The following is a 16,836-nucleotide window of genomic DNA, read 5'->3' as shown; positions in this document are numbered from 1 at the left end:
ACAAGTTTGAAGTTTTTTCACCCCAGAATGTGTTTCTCATCGTCATATCAACGCCAAAGGTGCTTTGGAAAATAATGTTATAAAACTATCATTGTGCACAAGAATCTACTACCGCAGTTCACGCAGTTCAATGCATTGAATATTCATGTTTGTTCCTGTCAGATTGAAAAATAAAATCACTACAACATTTTATCCCTCTTACCTGTGTCAGAGGAGGAATATCTTTTAAGAAGGGAGTGACGTGACCCCCCTGTTGGTTTTCCTGATTTTTTCAGCTCCCATCGCAATTGTTCGTCCGTCATGCTGTTGGGTAATTTACAGGAACCCAGACATAGCTGTAATGAGATATCATAATGTTATATTTCAATACTTCGTATGAACACATAGGTAGCACAAAATACACTGTAGTACTATAACAACTCAGTTGATATTTCCACTAATCTACTTCTGGCAAAACTGTGATAAAGGACCTTTTTACACTCGCTGTCCAATTTCTAAATGTCTTCATAGACTCAGTCTTTTCTTGATAAACTTCGAAGCGAACTAGGTTTCTTGTCTATTAACCAAATGGAAAGATCAAAGATAGAAAAGACGTGCACACAGTGCCATCCATGAATGAGAGACATGGAATGATATGATGTGGGTATAAGTTGAGAGCAATTGAAGTTTCGCGGAGAAGAGGGCAGGAAACGTGGATTTGGACCAAAGGAAAATAAAGTTCATACATTCGCCGAGTTGGGTAATTGGGAAATCCCGTAAGAACGAGCTACCATCGTGACACGCCATAAGATTATTGCAAATGTTGTTGACTTTCAGACAGTGTCAAGGACTAAATGTTAACGGAACGGTAGGTGGAGAAGTAGTTCAAAGACCATACCTCTAAGACGTTGATTATACCGCGTAGAAAGTCCCCCAGTCCTATCATGTCCAAAATGTCTACAATGGTCGACACTTTGATTTTTTGTAGTTTTATTGCAAACTTGTCTGCCGGGTCTGTTTCAGCGTCAACTCGAAGCATCTTCAGAAAATCTATGCAATGAAAAAAATGTTAATGCGTTACTGTTGTTTTATTTCCAACCATAAGAGAAACAAGAGTCCGTAAGACATATTCCTCCGTGAAGTAATTATCATGTCTGCGGTGTGCCTAAGGCGTTTGATACCCTCTTTTATTACCGACATACCAGCTTTCTGACAAATCATTTTAAAGAACTTGACTTATAGGTACGAAGACACAGGCCCATACAAAAACAAGTTGTAACTGTAAAAGTTGTTCAAAGTATAAAAGTCTCAGTAAATAAGGCAATTGTGGCATTTACTCTGAAATTACTTGAGGCTTTGAGTTGTATAATTTATACTATGATAATGTTTAACTTAACTTATCTTAACTTCCAAATGCCGAAGAATGGAATTCCAATCATTTACCTCTACGCAATTATAGTCTTTCTAATGAATTATGCCAATTAGGTCTGTATTTGCATATGTGATCTCTGTCATTCTTCTTCGGACTGAGAAGCCACATGAGGGCACATCCCCCGTGAATGAGTAACACACTGACAGTCATATTCGTCTTCGAAGGACTACCAAGAAGATCTCTATCGATATCCTCTCTAAGTTTCAGGCGGATTTGGATTCCGGAGAGAACCTCTGGTAGGAGCGCCTAATCGAACCCCCCCAGGCACCAGCTTGTGTCAGCAGATAGAGTAAGACCCTTACATGAACAACATCTGCTTGGAGAAAACGCTTTTAGGCCACACATGTTTAATATACATGTCGCGTCATTTGAAACTTATGACGCAATTTTGTTAAGATATCGTTGTAACTGAAAATACCAGCCCCTTTTTGATTAATCCATCATCCACATATCAATCTTACACTGTCTATGCAAATAATACCGACTTTCCTAGCCGTCCACCGTAAACGAACAGCGGACGGACCAACGTGTACAAAACGATCACAGTAAATGGCATGACACGCTGGTCAATCAACTGTTGCGTTCATGGAGGACTAAGGCGTATTGTTAATTGTGTTGTGCGCACTTTCGCAGCTACAACTCAAAATCCCTTAAACCTTGATGCATTGGTATGTATCTTGGCACATCGTCTGCTTGGTTGTGTGTAATAATGCACATTGTCTATTTAACACCATAATAGTCTCACAACGATCACAGCAAATAGCGTAAAACATCACCAAATATCTACGTACGACAAAACTCGCGATCGGACCGACATAAAGCATGCAATGAAAAAGTGGGCTGTTCCCCATGCGCATCAAAATAGGGGTGCATTTACAAATTACAAAAGCATTTACGAGGTAAAAAGGACAACATGCGCAACATAGCAAACAATATGCCAAGTTACACACCAATGCGACAACGGCATTGTGAGTTCTAGCTGCGAACGTGCAAACAACATAATTTCTAATACTCCATTAGGAGGTCATCCTCCTTCCCGGAGTAACAAACCGACTACTATGCCTATCATTATTAACGCTGACGTCACGCTGCAGTAGTCGGGTCATTCCGTGAACAGGGTTGATGGAGTCAACTGAAAATTTAGGTTAAGTCCCAAATTCTTTACATAAGTGTTGGAAAGAAAGTTTAGTCTCGTTAATAATGAATTCTACCAAAACAGATGAACTTTCATGCTGACTACTATGCCTGTTTCGACAGTAGTTGAATAACGCTTCTTTACAATACTTGGCAGGTAGGCAGTAGGCATAATGCTACCGGTCGTCACATATCATTCTTGGACACGTAACTACAGTTGATGATTCTTTGTAAGTATATGGTAGGCTATACACATGTGATCTGAAATGTTAAACGTTTTGTAGCATATTACCTTTATTTCCTCTCAGAGATTGTGCGATACCTCTGCTGGCAGGTCTACGTCGTTGATCGGGTCGATCAGGTATTCCATTTACGTCCGAAGTAATTGCCAGACTGCTGCTTGCGGTCAACAATAGATTATTATAATTTTGGTCAGGTTTTGAGTAATAATAAAACTATTTATTGCAACAAACGAAGAAATATATCTAAATTCCACGTGTCTAATACAAACTGAAATTCACTTTCAAAGTGAAAAATATACGAAACGTTCACACACTTAGAATCAATACATAAAATTGTTCACTATATCGTCAACGAGATTATTTTCTTCAAGAACAATGTCACTAGACTTTCACGGCCATGACTAGACGTGCGTTACACGCGTCACGTCTATAAATGAGTTTCTGAGCCGTTATGTGTGCTGCTGTGTGATTTATACAAGTTATGTAAGTTCTTATACAAAGTAAGACCCTAAAATTAAATATCTAAGACATCCGACTGAGTTATATTGCCACGCGACGACCAAATAACGCGGAAAAGTGTGAAACGCCGGAGCCGCAGTCAGAGACAAAGCGATACAGGACCAGGTCCGGCAATACCAAGCCATGGAACACACCAGCTAAGGACATGGAGTTTGAACAGATCACCGAGGATCACGCGGACCACGAGACCACGGTATGTAATTTCAAGTTCCGTACCTCGCCTGATCGTGTATCTACTTGGATGGATGCAAACAAAACGCACTTCAACGCTTCGTTCGAACGAGAGACAGGTTACAAGTTCACCTGGAAGAACAAGGACTCGCAGCTGTCAGTTACGGACACGCGAAAGTCAGCAGTCACCAACAAAGTGCTCACAATACACTTCTATAATAGTGAAACTGTTCTCATGCATGGAACAGGGGCAAAATGGTATGCTGATAGCATTTTTTCCTGGGCTCAAAGAAGTTGTCAATAATGTAGCTGACGCGTCCCCGGGACAAAATGGCGGACATGACAATGAGGAACCGGAAGGTGAAACAATAGACAACTTGAGTTCCACGAACACATATCTTCGACGAATAAGCAAGGGTTTCTACCTCATATATTAAGTTGAGTCTATCGATTCACATGTGTGCGTTATGTACAGTGTATAGTGGTTTACAAGTAAGATAGGAAATGTATATTACAATCAATGCCTATGTAAGTATAATTGCTTTTGCTAGAAGAGCGTTTGAATTATATGTTCCTGAACATGTAAAAATGTAGCATTGTGTGTATGGGCAGTATTACAATAAGGAACAGTTTGTTGTTATATCAAGGCAACATAGACCATGTCGTGGTCTGTATAGTATGTGTCCATTACAGTATCTCTGATACTATCTTGTACATGTCCACGGATGTAGACGTGATCTAGAATGGTAGTATTGTCAGTGGAGCTTGAACTGTCCCGTTACAGATAATAAGGATTTGGGGAGGAAGAGGTAGAAATTGAAATGATGATGATCCACTGTATTCTGCGGCTCGGAGGTGGTGGAAACAGCCTCCGGCTGCATTCAGTCTTTCTGAAATTAAATTAAATTGAAATCACCAAGGATAATTGTCAAGATGTCACTTGGAAGTTGATGTATGAAGTTTTTTGTGGTCTATCGATCATGGCTGCTTCAGGCAAGGAGTGTGGTTAATGCTGTTGACTGTGGTCGATAATTTGGTGACTGTGGTAGCTATGCACTTCGTTCCATCGGCTGAAATATGGAGCTGTGTAGGATTGACGTCTTGTGTTAAGTAACAGCCATCACCCCTACTCCTGTTCCATGTATGTCTGTTCTAAATGCCGTTGCTTGTGGCAGAAAATGTTTCGTCTGTTATTGACCATTCAGGAAGGTTTCGGCGAAGCGTAAGACATCGACCGGTTGTGTTGATCTGTCAGCTCTCATGTCTTCTAGATGTTCCGCGCAGGAGTATATTCAGGAACTTTAATTGACATTAATACAAGCATCGTGGTCTTCTGTGTTAGGTTGTTGTGTAACCTTTGGCACAGGTAGCTGTTTTAGGCGTTCCATTTCTTTATTTTGGTTTACGGTATCGTAATTGTATACGGTTTAAATCCCAGTAGATACAATCCGTTCAAACTCAAGACGAAATTAACTAAACGAACGGACACGGACCATGAACCAGCTTTCGCCCTACTTTGTATTGTATGTTGTAGAAATTGTATGTTGTTGTACCATAAATATGTAATGATATATGTTGATAGAGTTATTAGGACTCAAATGACTGTGTATCTCTAGATCTGTTATATTGTATCTGACCCTTACCTCTTCGCTCATGACCTCAATGAAAAGCGGTCTGGTGCCGATTTGAGCTTATCATGACTAAACAGACGTTCAAACAAACAAACAAACAAACAAACTAAGGCAACATATAACTGACCTGGGAAAAAGGGGACAACAATTTTGCCCAGTAATTTACCTTTAACTTATATGTACAGGCCCATGGTAAAGACAGAGAGCACTGTTCTCGTCGTGCTTGGATCGTCCGCTTGTCGTAACCGTTGGGGAACTGAACGTTGTCTTTTAATGGGTACCGCGTTTGGGTAAATCTTTCTTGTATTGTCGGCAATTGCCTTTTGCCAACGCGATCACTGTCGACTTTTACGAGGATGGTGTGGACATCACGCTGTCAATGCCTACTACTGTTGCGAATGCGCAATTCCGTCTGAAACGTTAACGTTGGCAGTGACTATGACTCTTGGCCCTACTGCTATTGACAATATCTCTCTCAAGCATCCTGTTTCACTTGGTTTTGTGGAGAGTTAGATTTATGAGACCTGTTAGGATATCTTTTTTCGTGCCTCCAGCTTTAAACACCCTGGAGGGGAGTTTAGTCAGGTGGTTGATATTGTGCTCGTGTGCCTCGGGGTTGGTCCTAAAGACGTGCAACGCTAGCGCTCCTGATGGGTTTGTTTTGAAGACTTTCCTGGTTTTGGGTTTTGAGGATATCTATGTGCGCTATCTGTGCAAGAACCTTTTCGTACTCTCATCTACCAAGGACTGTGGTCCACATCCAGCGTAAGTAGGGTATATACAACGGGATTTTATAAACCACATAAAGCTTAGCTTAGTATAATGCCTTCTGTAGTGCCTGCTGCTTACACATAATTCCTTATATGTATCGATCGCCAACATTTTCATTTTCGTTTTCACATAAATGATTATAAATGGTGTGTAAAGAATTCTTGCAACATGCCAGGTATATAGTCACACGTGCGCAGTTGAAACATAATGGCAGTGAATCGAGTAACGCCGTGTTCAAGGCGCAGACGATGCTCAATTTTTTTGTTTTTACTTGTCTCACGCGAGCAGTGAATGCGTAACAACCAGGCCGGGCCTGTCCTGTCCTGTATTTGTTGATATTAGCGGGGATGTAGTGATGCCTGACCATATAAGGAATGCCGAGCATCAAGTGACGAACAGGTGTTGTCCTTAGATGTAGGTCGACAAGAGGTACTTTAACGCAATTATAAACAAGCCTATTTCACCACTTAATTAGACCCTGATTACAAATTCATACATCTAGATTTGTTAATCATTACCTCAATAACCTACCTCTTAAAAACAATGCAAATTCATCAAACCCTAACCAATGTATTTGCCTCCAAAGGTAACATAGAAAAAAGACCAATGCCGTTCTAAGCAAGCCACTAGGGGTCTAAACTTACATCACTTACTCCCTGCCACAAGAGCTAAAATCATGACAATAGCACTTGCATGACACTTGACTTCAAGCTTTTGACGGATGAATAAACTTTCCTCATTTATTATGCAAATTATTTTGTTATTTGCATGATAAGTATTTAATTATGTAGGGCATCACCCAAACTATTCACATGCCATAAATTATGATAATTCATCAATCCCTGCTGGAGTTATTCGTCTCCAAAGGTAACAACAAAAACGCCAACTGCAGTTTTAAACAAGCAGCTAGGGGGCTTTAATTTACACCACTCACTTGCTGTCCCAGAAGCTATCTACCACTTAAAAATGATGAACCTGGGGCTTCCGGAAAATTTGGCCTAAAGTTTTGAAGCTCCGCTTCAGTACCTTGGATACCCGCTAGGAGGCCCATTATCGAACTTGACCTTCCTCTTTGACACCCCTACCCATCCACTTAATATCATGCACAACCCTTTAACAGTTCCTCGAGCTATGCTGGCGACATACAAACTCACGCACACACAAGGCATGCTGCAGTACTGTAGGAAAGAGCCAGATAAATCATTTTCGAACTTGACCTCCGTTCCCACAACATTTAAACACCTACAAAAAATCATGAAGATCCATCAACGTTTCCGTCACTTTTTTTGCCTACATACAAACACATAAAAATGAAAAGTCCGATGCAGTACTGTTGACAAACGCAAGGTGAACCATTTTCGAACTTGATCTTCCTTTGCACAACCACTACACACCTACCAAAAATCATAAAGATTCATTGAAGCTTTCTTGAGTTATGCTCTTGACATACATATAGACCCACCCAACAGATTTCTCAACCGAAAACATAATCTTCTCCGAGTGCACTCGGCGAAGATAACAACATTGAAACAATGGTGACTAATTCAGAGAATGCTTCGTCCGCCATTATGGCATCTGACAGTTGTCATGAAAACCAAGCTGGGTCAGAACAAACCACTTGTACAGCAGATTTGTCCGTAGAAAAGGAAAATCACGCAGAATATACAACCCCCAAATCTGTTGTCTCACCCTCAATACGCAAAGTGCTAGGTGGACTTGAGAATATTATTCTGAGCCCATTCACAAAGGCACGCGGTTCTACAGGAAAGGAGAAAAAGACAAAGCCTCAGCATTCCCCCCGATCGCGACGCGCCCTGTCCAACGAAGACAATCCGGACGGATCATCACAGACTACAGGGTTCACCAGCGCTACTTCCGAGGCGTTGTACACCAAACTGGTGGATGAGATGAACGAACTGAAAACTCTTGTCTATAGCAATAAGGTGATAATGGACAAGCAAAACAAACAAATTTATGACCTACAAGCTAGCATTCAGAATAAGAAGAAAGTGACTGACAAGCAAGCACAACAGATTGAAAAGCTGTCGACCGAACTCCAAGAACAACTTCAAATCACGGCAGACCTCGCTAACAATCTAGGCTCGCAAAAAGCGGACCACGAAGCCTTACAAGCCCAAGTTCTGTTGCTAACAAACCACGCTCAATCTGCTAACATACCTACCAGACCGACAGATAAGGGTTCTCGAGAGGGAGAGGACGACTCCAGAATTCAACGCTTGTCACTCAGACGTTGTCTCTGGGCAGACAAACTTGGCGGACAGCGCTGCCACTAAATGTACAAAAGTGACCGACAATCCCTGCCACCAAGATACCGGCTCCTGCTGACAAGACGTCCGATGAAAGCACTTCTCCAAGCACGACCGAAAGTGCAGTAGGCGAAAAGACAGATGTCAGGATATTCGCAGATTCTCTGTGGAACGACGTCAATCCCGGTAAAATGTCTCCAGACAAAAGCACCAACATTGACAAAACAACAACACTGCCCCAGGCTTTTGAAAGATCAGAATGTCACAAGACACCACCACTGAACTTGTAATCATACATGTTGGGTCTAACGATATGGACAATACCAAAGGTCGACCGGACAGCACTGATGTATTTGTGGAGCAAACATGTAAATTGATCCAGTCTGCGAAAGCGGCTTACCCCAACGCAAAGATCACCATATATCAGGTTTTGCCGAGAGGAGTCAACATGCACTCTAAGCTCAATAATAACATTGTTAAATACAACTCTACCATCGAGAAGACTTGCTGTGACGACAATCGCCTCATCTACATCAGACACCGGCTTCTATCAGTACCCACGGAACACAGCACCCCCTCCGCCTTCTATGTGGACCAACTGGAACCAGAGAACAGGATCGACATGGACTGGGGGATGGAGCGAGAAACAGGACAAGCATCACATGGCAGAGAAATTGGTGACTATGCTGACCGATTTTCTGAGACACTGAACTAGAAAAGACACTTAAACTATATATGCCCTGATGTGATCAAAATCAGGTAACTGAATACTTTTCTCATTTGACGGATGACAAACTTTCAGTAATTTATAATCACAATAGATGTTGATACTAATAGTTTACAAAGTTTATGCACCTATTTTGTTTGTTTGTTTGTTTTATTTAGATCTCCATATGTGGATTTACGCTACTGTTTTGATTCACTCTGCATTCACATGTAACTACGTCTTGTTCTTGTACCGCTGGTACCGCTCACTCGGCATTTGTATCCAAATATGTCAAGTCAGAAAGTGGCTTTGAGGTTCTGTTCATGGAACATTTAGGGCGGCCTTAGGCGGAAAAGTGAGAAGGATGATTTTATTAGTTGTTTAAAGGGTTATGATTTTGTATGTTTTCAGGAGACTTGGCTTAGACCCAACGAAAATTTTAGATTAGACTCTTTTAGTTATTTTAGAAGTAATATGGATTTTAAAAAAATCAATGAGTAGGAGCTGAGGAGGAGTAGTCATTATGTTCCGAAACAAAACTGATGAAAGGCCTTAAAAACTTCCCACAAAACATCCGGACTTATTATGGTGCAAATTAGATAAAACGTGTTTGGTCTAGAACGAGATTTATTTGTAGGTTGTGTGCTCATGTTTTGTATGTTGGATGCACTGTATCTCAAAGAAACACTCTCGAGGCTGTGCAGAGGAGAGCGATGAGAATCATCAACAGAAACAGTAGCAGTCCGACGTCATCCCTCCTGCCAACCCTGCAGTCAAGACGAGAAGAAGCAGCGAGAGCCTTGTTCGCGCAGATGCGGGCAAACGACCATCCCCTGCACTACATGGTCACCAATGACAGGAAAGAAGAAACTGGGAGGACTTTACGAAACCACAACCATCTTTCACTGCCGAAATGTAGAACTGAGAGACTTAAAAGATCTTTTCTGTACCAAGCGACGCTGCTGCATAACAAATCTCTCTAAACCTCATAATGTCGAATACCTTCATATAGATTACTAGCACTCGTATTATCTAATATAAGAGTTACCCTGCAAATCCAGTATAAATTGCTTTGCGGATGACACATCGTTGTATAATTCCGGACGCACTGCCGTCGAAGTTGCCAACACGACCAACGCTGACCTGTGTCTCGTTTCCGACTGGTTCCTCGACTGGGGATTGCAATTACACCCTGACAAATGCAAGGTTATGTGCATCAAGGCTCTTCAGAGCAAAGTAAAATTGCCCCCCATTTACATAGCAGGAGAGCTTGTTGAAGAGGTGACCTGCTACACACATCTGGGAGTCACAATTCACTATACTCTGTGTTGGAAGGAACACGTAGAAACTGTCTCCAGCAAGTCGAAGAAAGTGCTAGGTTTGCTAAGCAAACTCCAACGTAAGCTACCTCGTGAAGCCATGGAGATTGCCTACAACACTCTTGTGCGCACGAAGCTAGAATATGCTTCGATCCTCCTTAGTAACATTAGCACCACTGCGAGCAAGTCTCTTGAGCAAGTACAGTACCACGCGGGACGCCTTGTCTCAGGTGCGATGGTACGCACGCCTCAAGGTAAACTCCAGGAAGAACTAGAGTGGGATAGTCTCGCGGTCAGAAGAGACTACAACAGACTGGTGATCATGCATAAACTAGTCTCAGGTTCTGTGCCATCCCATCTTCAGCTGTTGATTCCCACCACTAGAGACAGTCAAAGACCACTGAATCTTCGCCTACGGAACGACACACACCTGCATGTTCCCTACTCCAGAACAAATACCTACAAGAACAGCTTCGTTCCATATACTACACGTCTTTGGAATAGCCTTCCAAAGGAAGTGAAGGAAGCCGTATCCTCCAAACAGTTCAAGCAGAAGTGTCGAGCCTACATGTTGTCACCTCGTCATCACCAGAAATTCCGCAGGCTTGGTGACCGCCGTAGTAACATTCTTGCGACCAGACTACGTCTTGGCTGGTGTCAGCTCAACTCCACGTTGGCCAAGTTCAACCTTACCTCCCGGAGATGTACCTGTGGTGCGACATCCAAGACAGTCACACACTTCCTTCTTCACTGCCCCCTGCACGCAGTGGCACGGCAATCACTAGCAACAGTAGTGTATCACCTCTTGGAACGACCCTTCTCTTCTCCGCAAGCTCCGAAGAGAACTAAGTTTCCCGTCTATTTCACAGACAACATACACACAATTAGGGTAGTGAGCTCACCGTCATGAACCCTTTCCACCAACTTCCTCCTCCACGGGTCTCCAGACAATGACACCACCTTAAACAAAAGGCTTTCAGACTCCTTGCATACTTATATCATCTCAACGAACCGATTCTAGGTACAGTTAGTCCGTGGACAGAATTGAAATCGTTCTTAACTAAATTAGACAACTCCAAGTATTTTTAGAATCATCGATTTTTTTCTATGCACGTTTGTTGACACTTCCACCCGTTCCTCCTAGCTTGTGTTGGCTAAACATGTCCTAGTGTTGTGAGACAGTCGTGAAACATTTACACCTGTATCCTGAACTCTGACCCCTGAACAAATTTACGTACAAATCTTTCTGATCCCATTCTCATAGTCTGTATTTAAGTATTTTAAGGACATTTATTGATGTGTAACTGAGTTGTATGACCAATTTTAATGTTAAGTTAAACTTTATCATAACTTAGTTAAGTGTAACTTTCTATTTATACATTTGTGTTCTTGTCCCTGTAAATGTTGGCTCTCGAAATCAGCCATGCTGCCTGAGAGACTGCGTAGTGTCTTGTTACATTTGCAAATAAATAAATAAATAAAAAAATATAATACATATTTTAGCACTTGTTATTGTATTGTTGATCACTGTGATTTTTGATGAGTACTTTCCACTTCAAAATTATGAATATTTTAAATCAATCTGTGTAAATATAGCTGTAATTCAGACTTGTATTCAATGTCTGCAAATGCTAATAAAGACCTTTTGACTTGACTTTGACTTGACTACTTCTCCCCAAAAAAATCATTGTCTTTTGACAAAAGGAACAACCTACTCTTTGAAATTCTACAAGACGATATTTGCAAATACTCAAATCAATGAAATGTCATGCTGCTAAGGGATCTAAACGCAAGAACAGGATCTCTACAGGAGACTGCAATCCTAGATGACTGCCTGAATTACGATCAGTTTATAGATTTCCAAAAGGACATTCGATACAGACTAAGTCACGACAAAGGAGTAAATAATTATGGTAAACAACTTATAGAGCTTTGTTCATCAGGTAGTCTAATAATTCTAAATGATAGAGTAGCAGGAGACTTGGCAGGAAAATTTATTAGCCACAAATACAACGGCTCAAGCCTTGTTGACTATTGTATTGTCATTTCGGAACTCCTCTCAAAATTGCAATATTCTAAAGTGAACGACCCATCCGTACTTTCTGACCACTGTTTGATATTATGTGCTATCTCTACAAATTATTCACCTTACCTTAGAAAACCTTATCTCCCATTACGTCCGCTCCCAATAAAATATGTTTGGAACGACAGCTCTAAAACTAAGTTCACTGAGACATTAAGAGATCCATCGATTATCAACGATTTTCAAAATTTTATGGACAAGTCCCACACGTAGAAGACGCCGTAAAGGAGATCGGCGATATCATCACACGTGTAGCTGACAAGTCCTTACGTAAGATAGTTCACAGGAACAACAAGAAAAGGAAAAAGACAAACAAACAATGGATTAATCAGTCATCTGCTGCTCTTAAACGTAAAATCAATCATCTGGCTTCTGCATTCTCTAAATGCCCCTGGAAACTTGATATACGCCGAGCATATTTCAACAACCTTAAGATTTACAAGAAAAAATTAAAACCGAAAGAAAGTTTTTTTTAAAAAAGACAGTGGAACAGCCTTTACAAACTTAGTACAACAGATCCACAAAAATTTTGCAGAGAGATGAAAATACAGAAACAGGAAGACAATTATAATGAAGATAAAATAATAACACAAGTCCTGAAGAGTGGAAAACCCACTTCGAAAATCTGAACGACCCTGTTGGAACTAATCAATCTGATGCAGAATGCCACCAACATATCTCGCAGGAGAGACCAGACCTTCAAACGATAAACGACAACACCATAATTGACAATAAAAACAATGAATACACAGAAAATATCATCAAAACCCTTGAAAGTAAAACAGAAAATCCGCTAGATTTTGACATTTTAGAGGAGGAAATCACGGCAGGACTAGGTAAGCTAAAAAGCAGCAAGGCTTCTGGCACGGATTCGATTATAAACGAGATGCCAAATGTGATAACAGACTCGTCCTACCACTTAAAAAACTGTTCAATTTCGTCCCTCAGTCTGGTAACTTTCCCCATCAATGGAATCAAAACATCCTTGTTCCCATATATAAAAGCGGAAATTCATCAGACCCATCAAACTATAGAGGAATTGCAATCTCTAGTTGCATGGGGAAACTGTTCTCTCTCATCCTAAGCAATAGACTACAACACTTTTTAGAAGACGGCAATTTATTAACCCCATTCCAATCTGGCTTTAGAAAGAATTTTAGGACAAGTGACAATATCTTTGTACTGAAACCTATAGTCGATAAACAGTTCTCTGAATCTCGTGGGAAGTTATACGCCTGCTTTGTAGATTTCAAAAAAGCTCATGATTCCGTTTGGAGACATGGTTTATACTACAAACTGATATCGTTAGGTATAGATGGTAAGTTTTTCCAAATCACACAATCCATATATTCCAACATAAAATACTGTGTTAAAACATCTAATGGACTTTCAGACTACTTTCAGTCCACTTGCGGGGTACGTCAAGGGTGCACCTTAAGACCTATTCCATACACCTATCCCATACAACCTATTTGTAAATGGCCTTCCATCAGAGTTTTCATCACCATCATACGACCCCGTCATGCTTGGAGACACTCCGATAAGCAGCCTTCTAAGGGCGAACGATCTTGTTCTTCAAGATCAGAGCAGGGGCTTAAAGAGTTTCTCGAAAGAATGGATAAGTTTTGCACACGCTGGAAGCTTTCAATCAATAGAGACAAAACTAAAGTAATGATGTTGTCTAAAAATGCGCGCGAACAGGTTATAGCCAAAACCATAGTTTTCAACCACAGGGACAAACTATAAACATAACAAACTTCTATAAGTACTTAGGGGAAGATATAACACCATCAGGTACTTTTCATCGGGCAACAAAACAACTTAGAGTAAAAGCCCTCCGGGCTTCTTTTAAACTTAAGTCCATCCTCATGTCAAATCATAACCCATCCATACCTCTGGCTCTTGATCTATTCAATAGCCTACTACTATAGAAATATTGGGAACAAAGGTTCAATCACGAGACCTCATACTTCATGGAATAACTGAAAATCCAAATGAAACCATTAGGAAATCTGTATCCGACATAGTATCTCCGGTTTTAGGATCAGATGTGAATATCCGTAAGGCAACCCGTGTCGGGAAAAAAACCGAACCATCTTCTACTCGACCTGTTCTTCTCCGACTTAGTAGATACAGTGACAAGCTAATATTATATATCGATCTAGTGATCTAGCAAACCAAAATATAACAGTGGTCCAACCTTCAATTTCGTACGAAATTTCCGATCTAGACTATGTTTTACTAAATTCCTGCAAGATACTCCTTCGCGTCCCCGAAGTTCTGTTAACGCTGCTGTGAGAGGCGAACTGGGTATGTATCCATTATACATAGACACTCAGACTCAAGTGGTCGAATACTGGATAAGATTGAACAGCATACCGAACGACAGAATTGTTAAAAAGGCGTATGACGAAGCCGTTAGACAAGAACAAGACTGGGTTGTTCATATACGTGATACACTTTGCAGACATGGACTCCAAAACATTTAATTGAACCCTACCGTCGATGCCAAATATTTCGGAGAAATGTTCAAGGAGCACCTTAAAGGCGAGTTTCTGTCAAGCTGGCTACAAATGATAAGAAGCTTTAAGAAACTTGAAACATATTCAAAAATAAAAAACCGACTTTCATATAGAGAACTACCTCCAGTCAGTCCAAAATTAATCCTTCATAACACACACAACAAAACTCCGTATTGGAGTACACTGTCTTGAAATTGAAAAAGGTACACACAGAAATGTCCCAGCCAATCAGAGACTTTGTCCTACGTGTAAGGAAAATGTCAAAGACGAATATCACTTCTTAATGGAATGTCCAACATATAAAGATGAAAGAGTGAAGTTATTGCAGACAATTAAGTGTAAAACAAATGTAACATTACGTCAGTCGGAAACAGAGACGTTTCGTGTACTTATGTCATGTCCTGAAGCAATATCTGTATATCTTGGCCAGTATATCTATACATCTATGCAAAAAAGAATCCGTGAAATAATATAATATAGATAGTGCTTTCATGTAGTTTGAAATGGAGCATTGTACAGCCTAGAACCCAACCAATTGTATAGAATTAAACCTTCCTGTAGCTTTTAGCAGTTTGATATAAGTAGCCAGTAGTATTTTATCTTTGCCTTACATTGTACCTGTTACAATCGTTGTGCAATAAACTTTGACTTGACTTAACTTGCATGTATTGCTTAAAGTCTATATCCAAATTACCTGGCTCCCTTGCTTAAACGAGCCGCGGGTGCTCCTGGAGTTTCCTCTGTCTCTTGCGGGCCCCCGGCCAGTGGTCCACTTGCGATAGATTTGTCCTATGGTGTGGAACAAACAAGTTAACTGTTTACTGACGATACTTGAAACATGAGTTCACCTTTAGTTTTATACCATTAGAAAATTGAAATACATTATTATCTTATAAAAAAACTTTTAACAGTAACGTGGGGGGGGGGGGGATAGCCCCGAAAGGCCCATAGTCCGGTAAGGTTTTAAGTCTTAGAGTCATTGTTACGAAGATATTCATGGGTAGCTGCACATGATAAGTACACCTAGTTATGGACTTAACCTTCATGTAAATCACCACAAAGTTGGAGTGTGTGTGGGAGTTGGTAAGACAAAACCGATAAAGATTTTCAAAATTGCACATGTCTGACGCCTTCCGTGTTCATCCTGTCACTCCGCCATCTGTAACATAGTGTGATTAGAATAGCAATCAAAAAAGTTTAATCACTTAAGATTGGCTGTCCCATTTGAGGAAAAAGTCCTACCATAAGAGTCAGCCAGTATCTGTCACACTCTTGAATCCATTTTGGTTGCTCGTCTTCTTTCATCATTCCTGGAGATGGCACGTATTTGGTGGGGTCCAAGATATTGCTTGATCCCTTTTCCCTCATTGCAAAGTGGATGGTATTGGTTGAGCAACCCGTGGATCCTGCTGTGCCGATGGCATCTCCTTTGTCTATCTGTATGATAAAGCAATAATTGCTATTGAGCAGATTGTTTCTTGTCAGCGCTGAATCAGAAAAGAAACCTGACAATAACGAAAAAAATATAATACTTTTGAAATACATTCATTAGCATTTAAATCAAAATTTAGAACAAAAACCGTTGAAATTACAACGTTCTGACTGTATGATTTAAAACGACGACAAAATTCGGGTTATAAAGTTATGTCGGCACAGCTATCTTCTAAGCCTTAACATCGAAATTCCTTAATTGAATATTTTCACGACAACATTAATGCTCACAAAAGCAAAAACACTTTCATTTCGTAAAATATGCATCTATAGAATTAGATGCTGCTGCTTATAATCAATTAATCTACGGAATGATAATATTGAAGTACCCTTTGGCCGGACTTCATGGAAGTTCCGGGGTTGATGCCGTCCACTATGGCTTCCATGTCTTTTATTTCGTCTATTGCAATAGCGATGCTCTGTTGATCGACAAGGGTAATCTCTCCCGCAAAAGGAGCAACAACCTTTTAATGGTAAAAATGTAAACAGCTGTTACAATATAAAAAGTTATTGCTTCATTCATAAGGAAACAGATTTCACTATTAATTAAAACGGTTACGATGTTTGCT

At 40.6% G+C, this 16,836-nt stretch overlaps 1 protein-coding gene across 3 annotated transcripts in view; it reads right to left on the bottom strand.

Annotated features, from left to right (window-relative positions):
- Nucleotides 1-16,836, bottom strand: part of LOC136438250 (uncharacterized) — a 118,513-nt gene that overhangs the window by 44,692 nt on the left and 56,985 nt on the right. For 2 of the 3 annotated variants that reach the window (XM_066433014.1, XM_066433016.1), the window contains exons 26-31: nt 16,597-16,731; nt 16,019-16,213; nt 15,471-15,565; nt 2,838-2,944; nt 878-1,029; nt 203-335 (exon numbers count right to left, since the gene is read on the bottom strand). In XM_066433014.1, coding sequence (XP_066289111.1) covers nt 203-335; nt 878-1,029; nt 2,838-2,944; nt 15,471-15,565; nt 16,019-16,213; nt 16,597-16,731 — 817 coding nt within the window. The remainder of the gene's footprint in view (nt 1-202; nt 336-877; nt 1,030-2,837; nt 2,945-15,470; nt 15,566-16,018; nt 16,214-16,596; nt 16,732-16,836) is intronic. The other variant, XM_066433015.1, reaches the window with a different exon arrangement.

This window comes from Branchiostoma lanceolatum, chromosome 7 (assembly GCF_035083965.1).
Source record: "Branchiostoma lanceolatum isolate klBraLanc5 chromosome 7, klBraLanc5.hap2, whole genome shotgun sequence".
NCBI classification, from domain to species: domain Eukaryota; kingdom Metazoa; phylum Chordata; class Leptocardii; order Amphioxiformes; family Branchiostomatidae; genus Branchiostoma; species Branchiostoma lanceolatum.
Note: the sequence above shows the minus strand (reverse complement) of the source record. Positions and strands in the feature narration are given on the sequence as shown.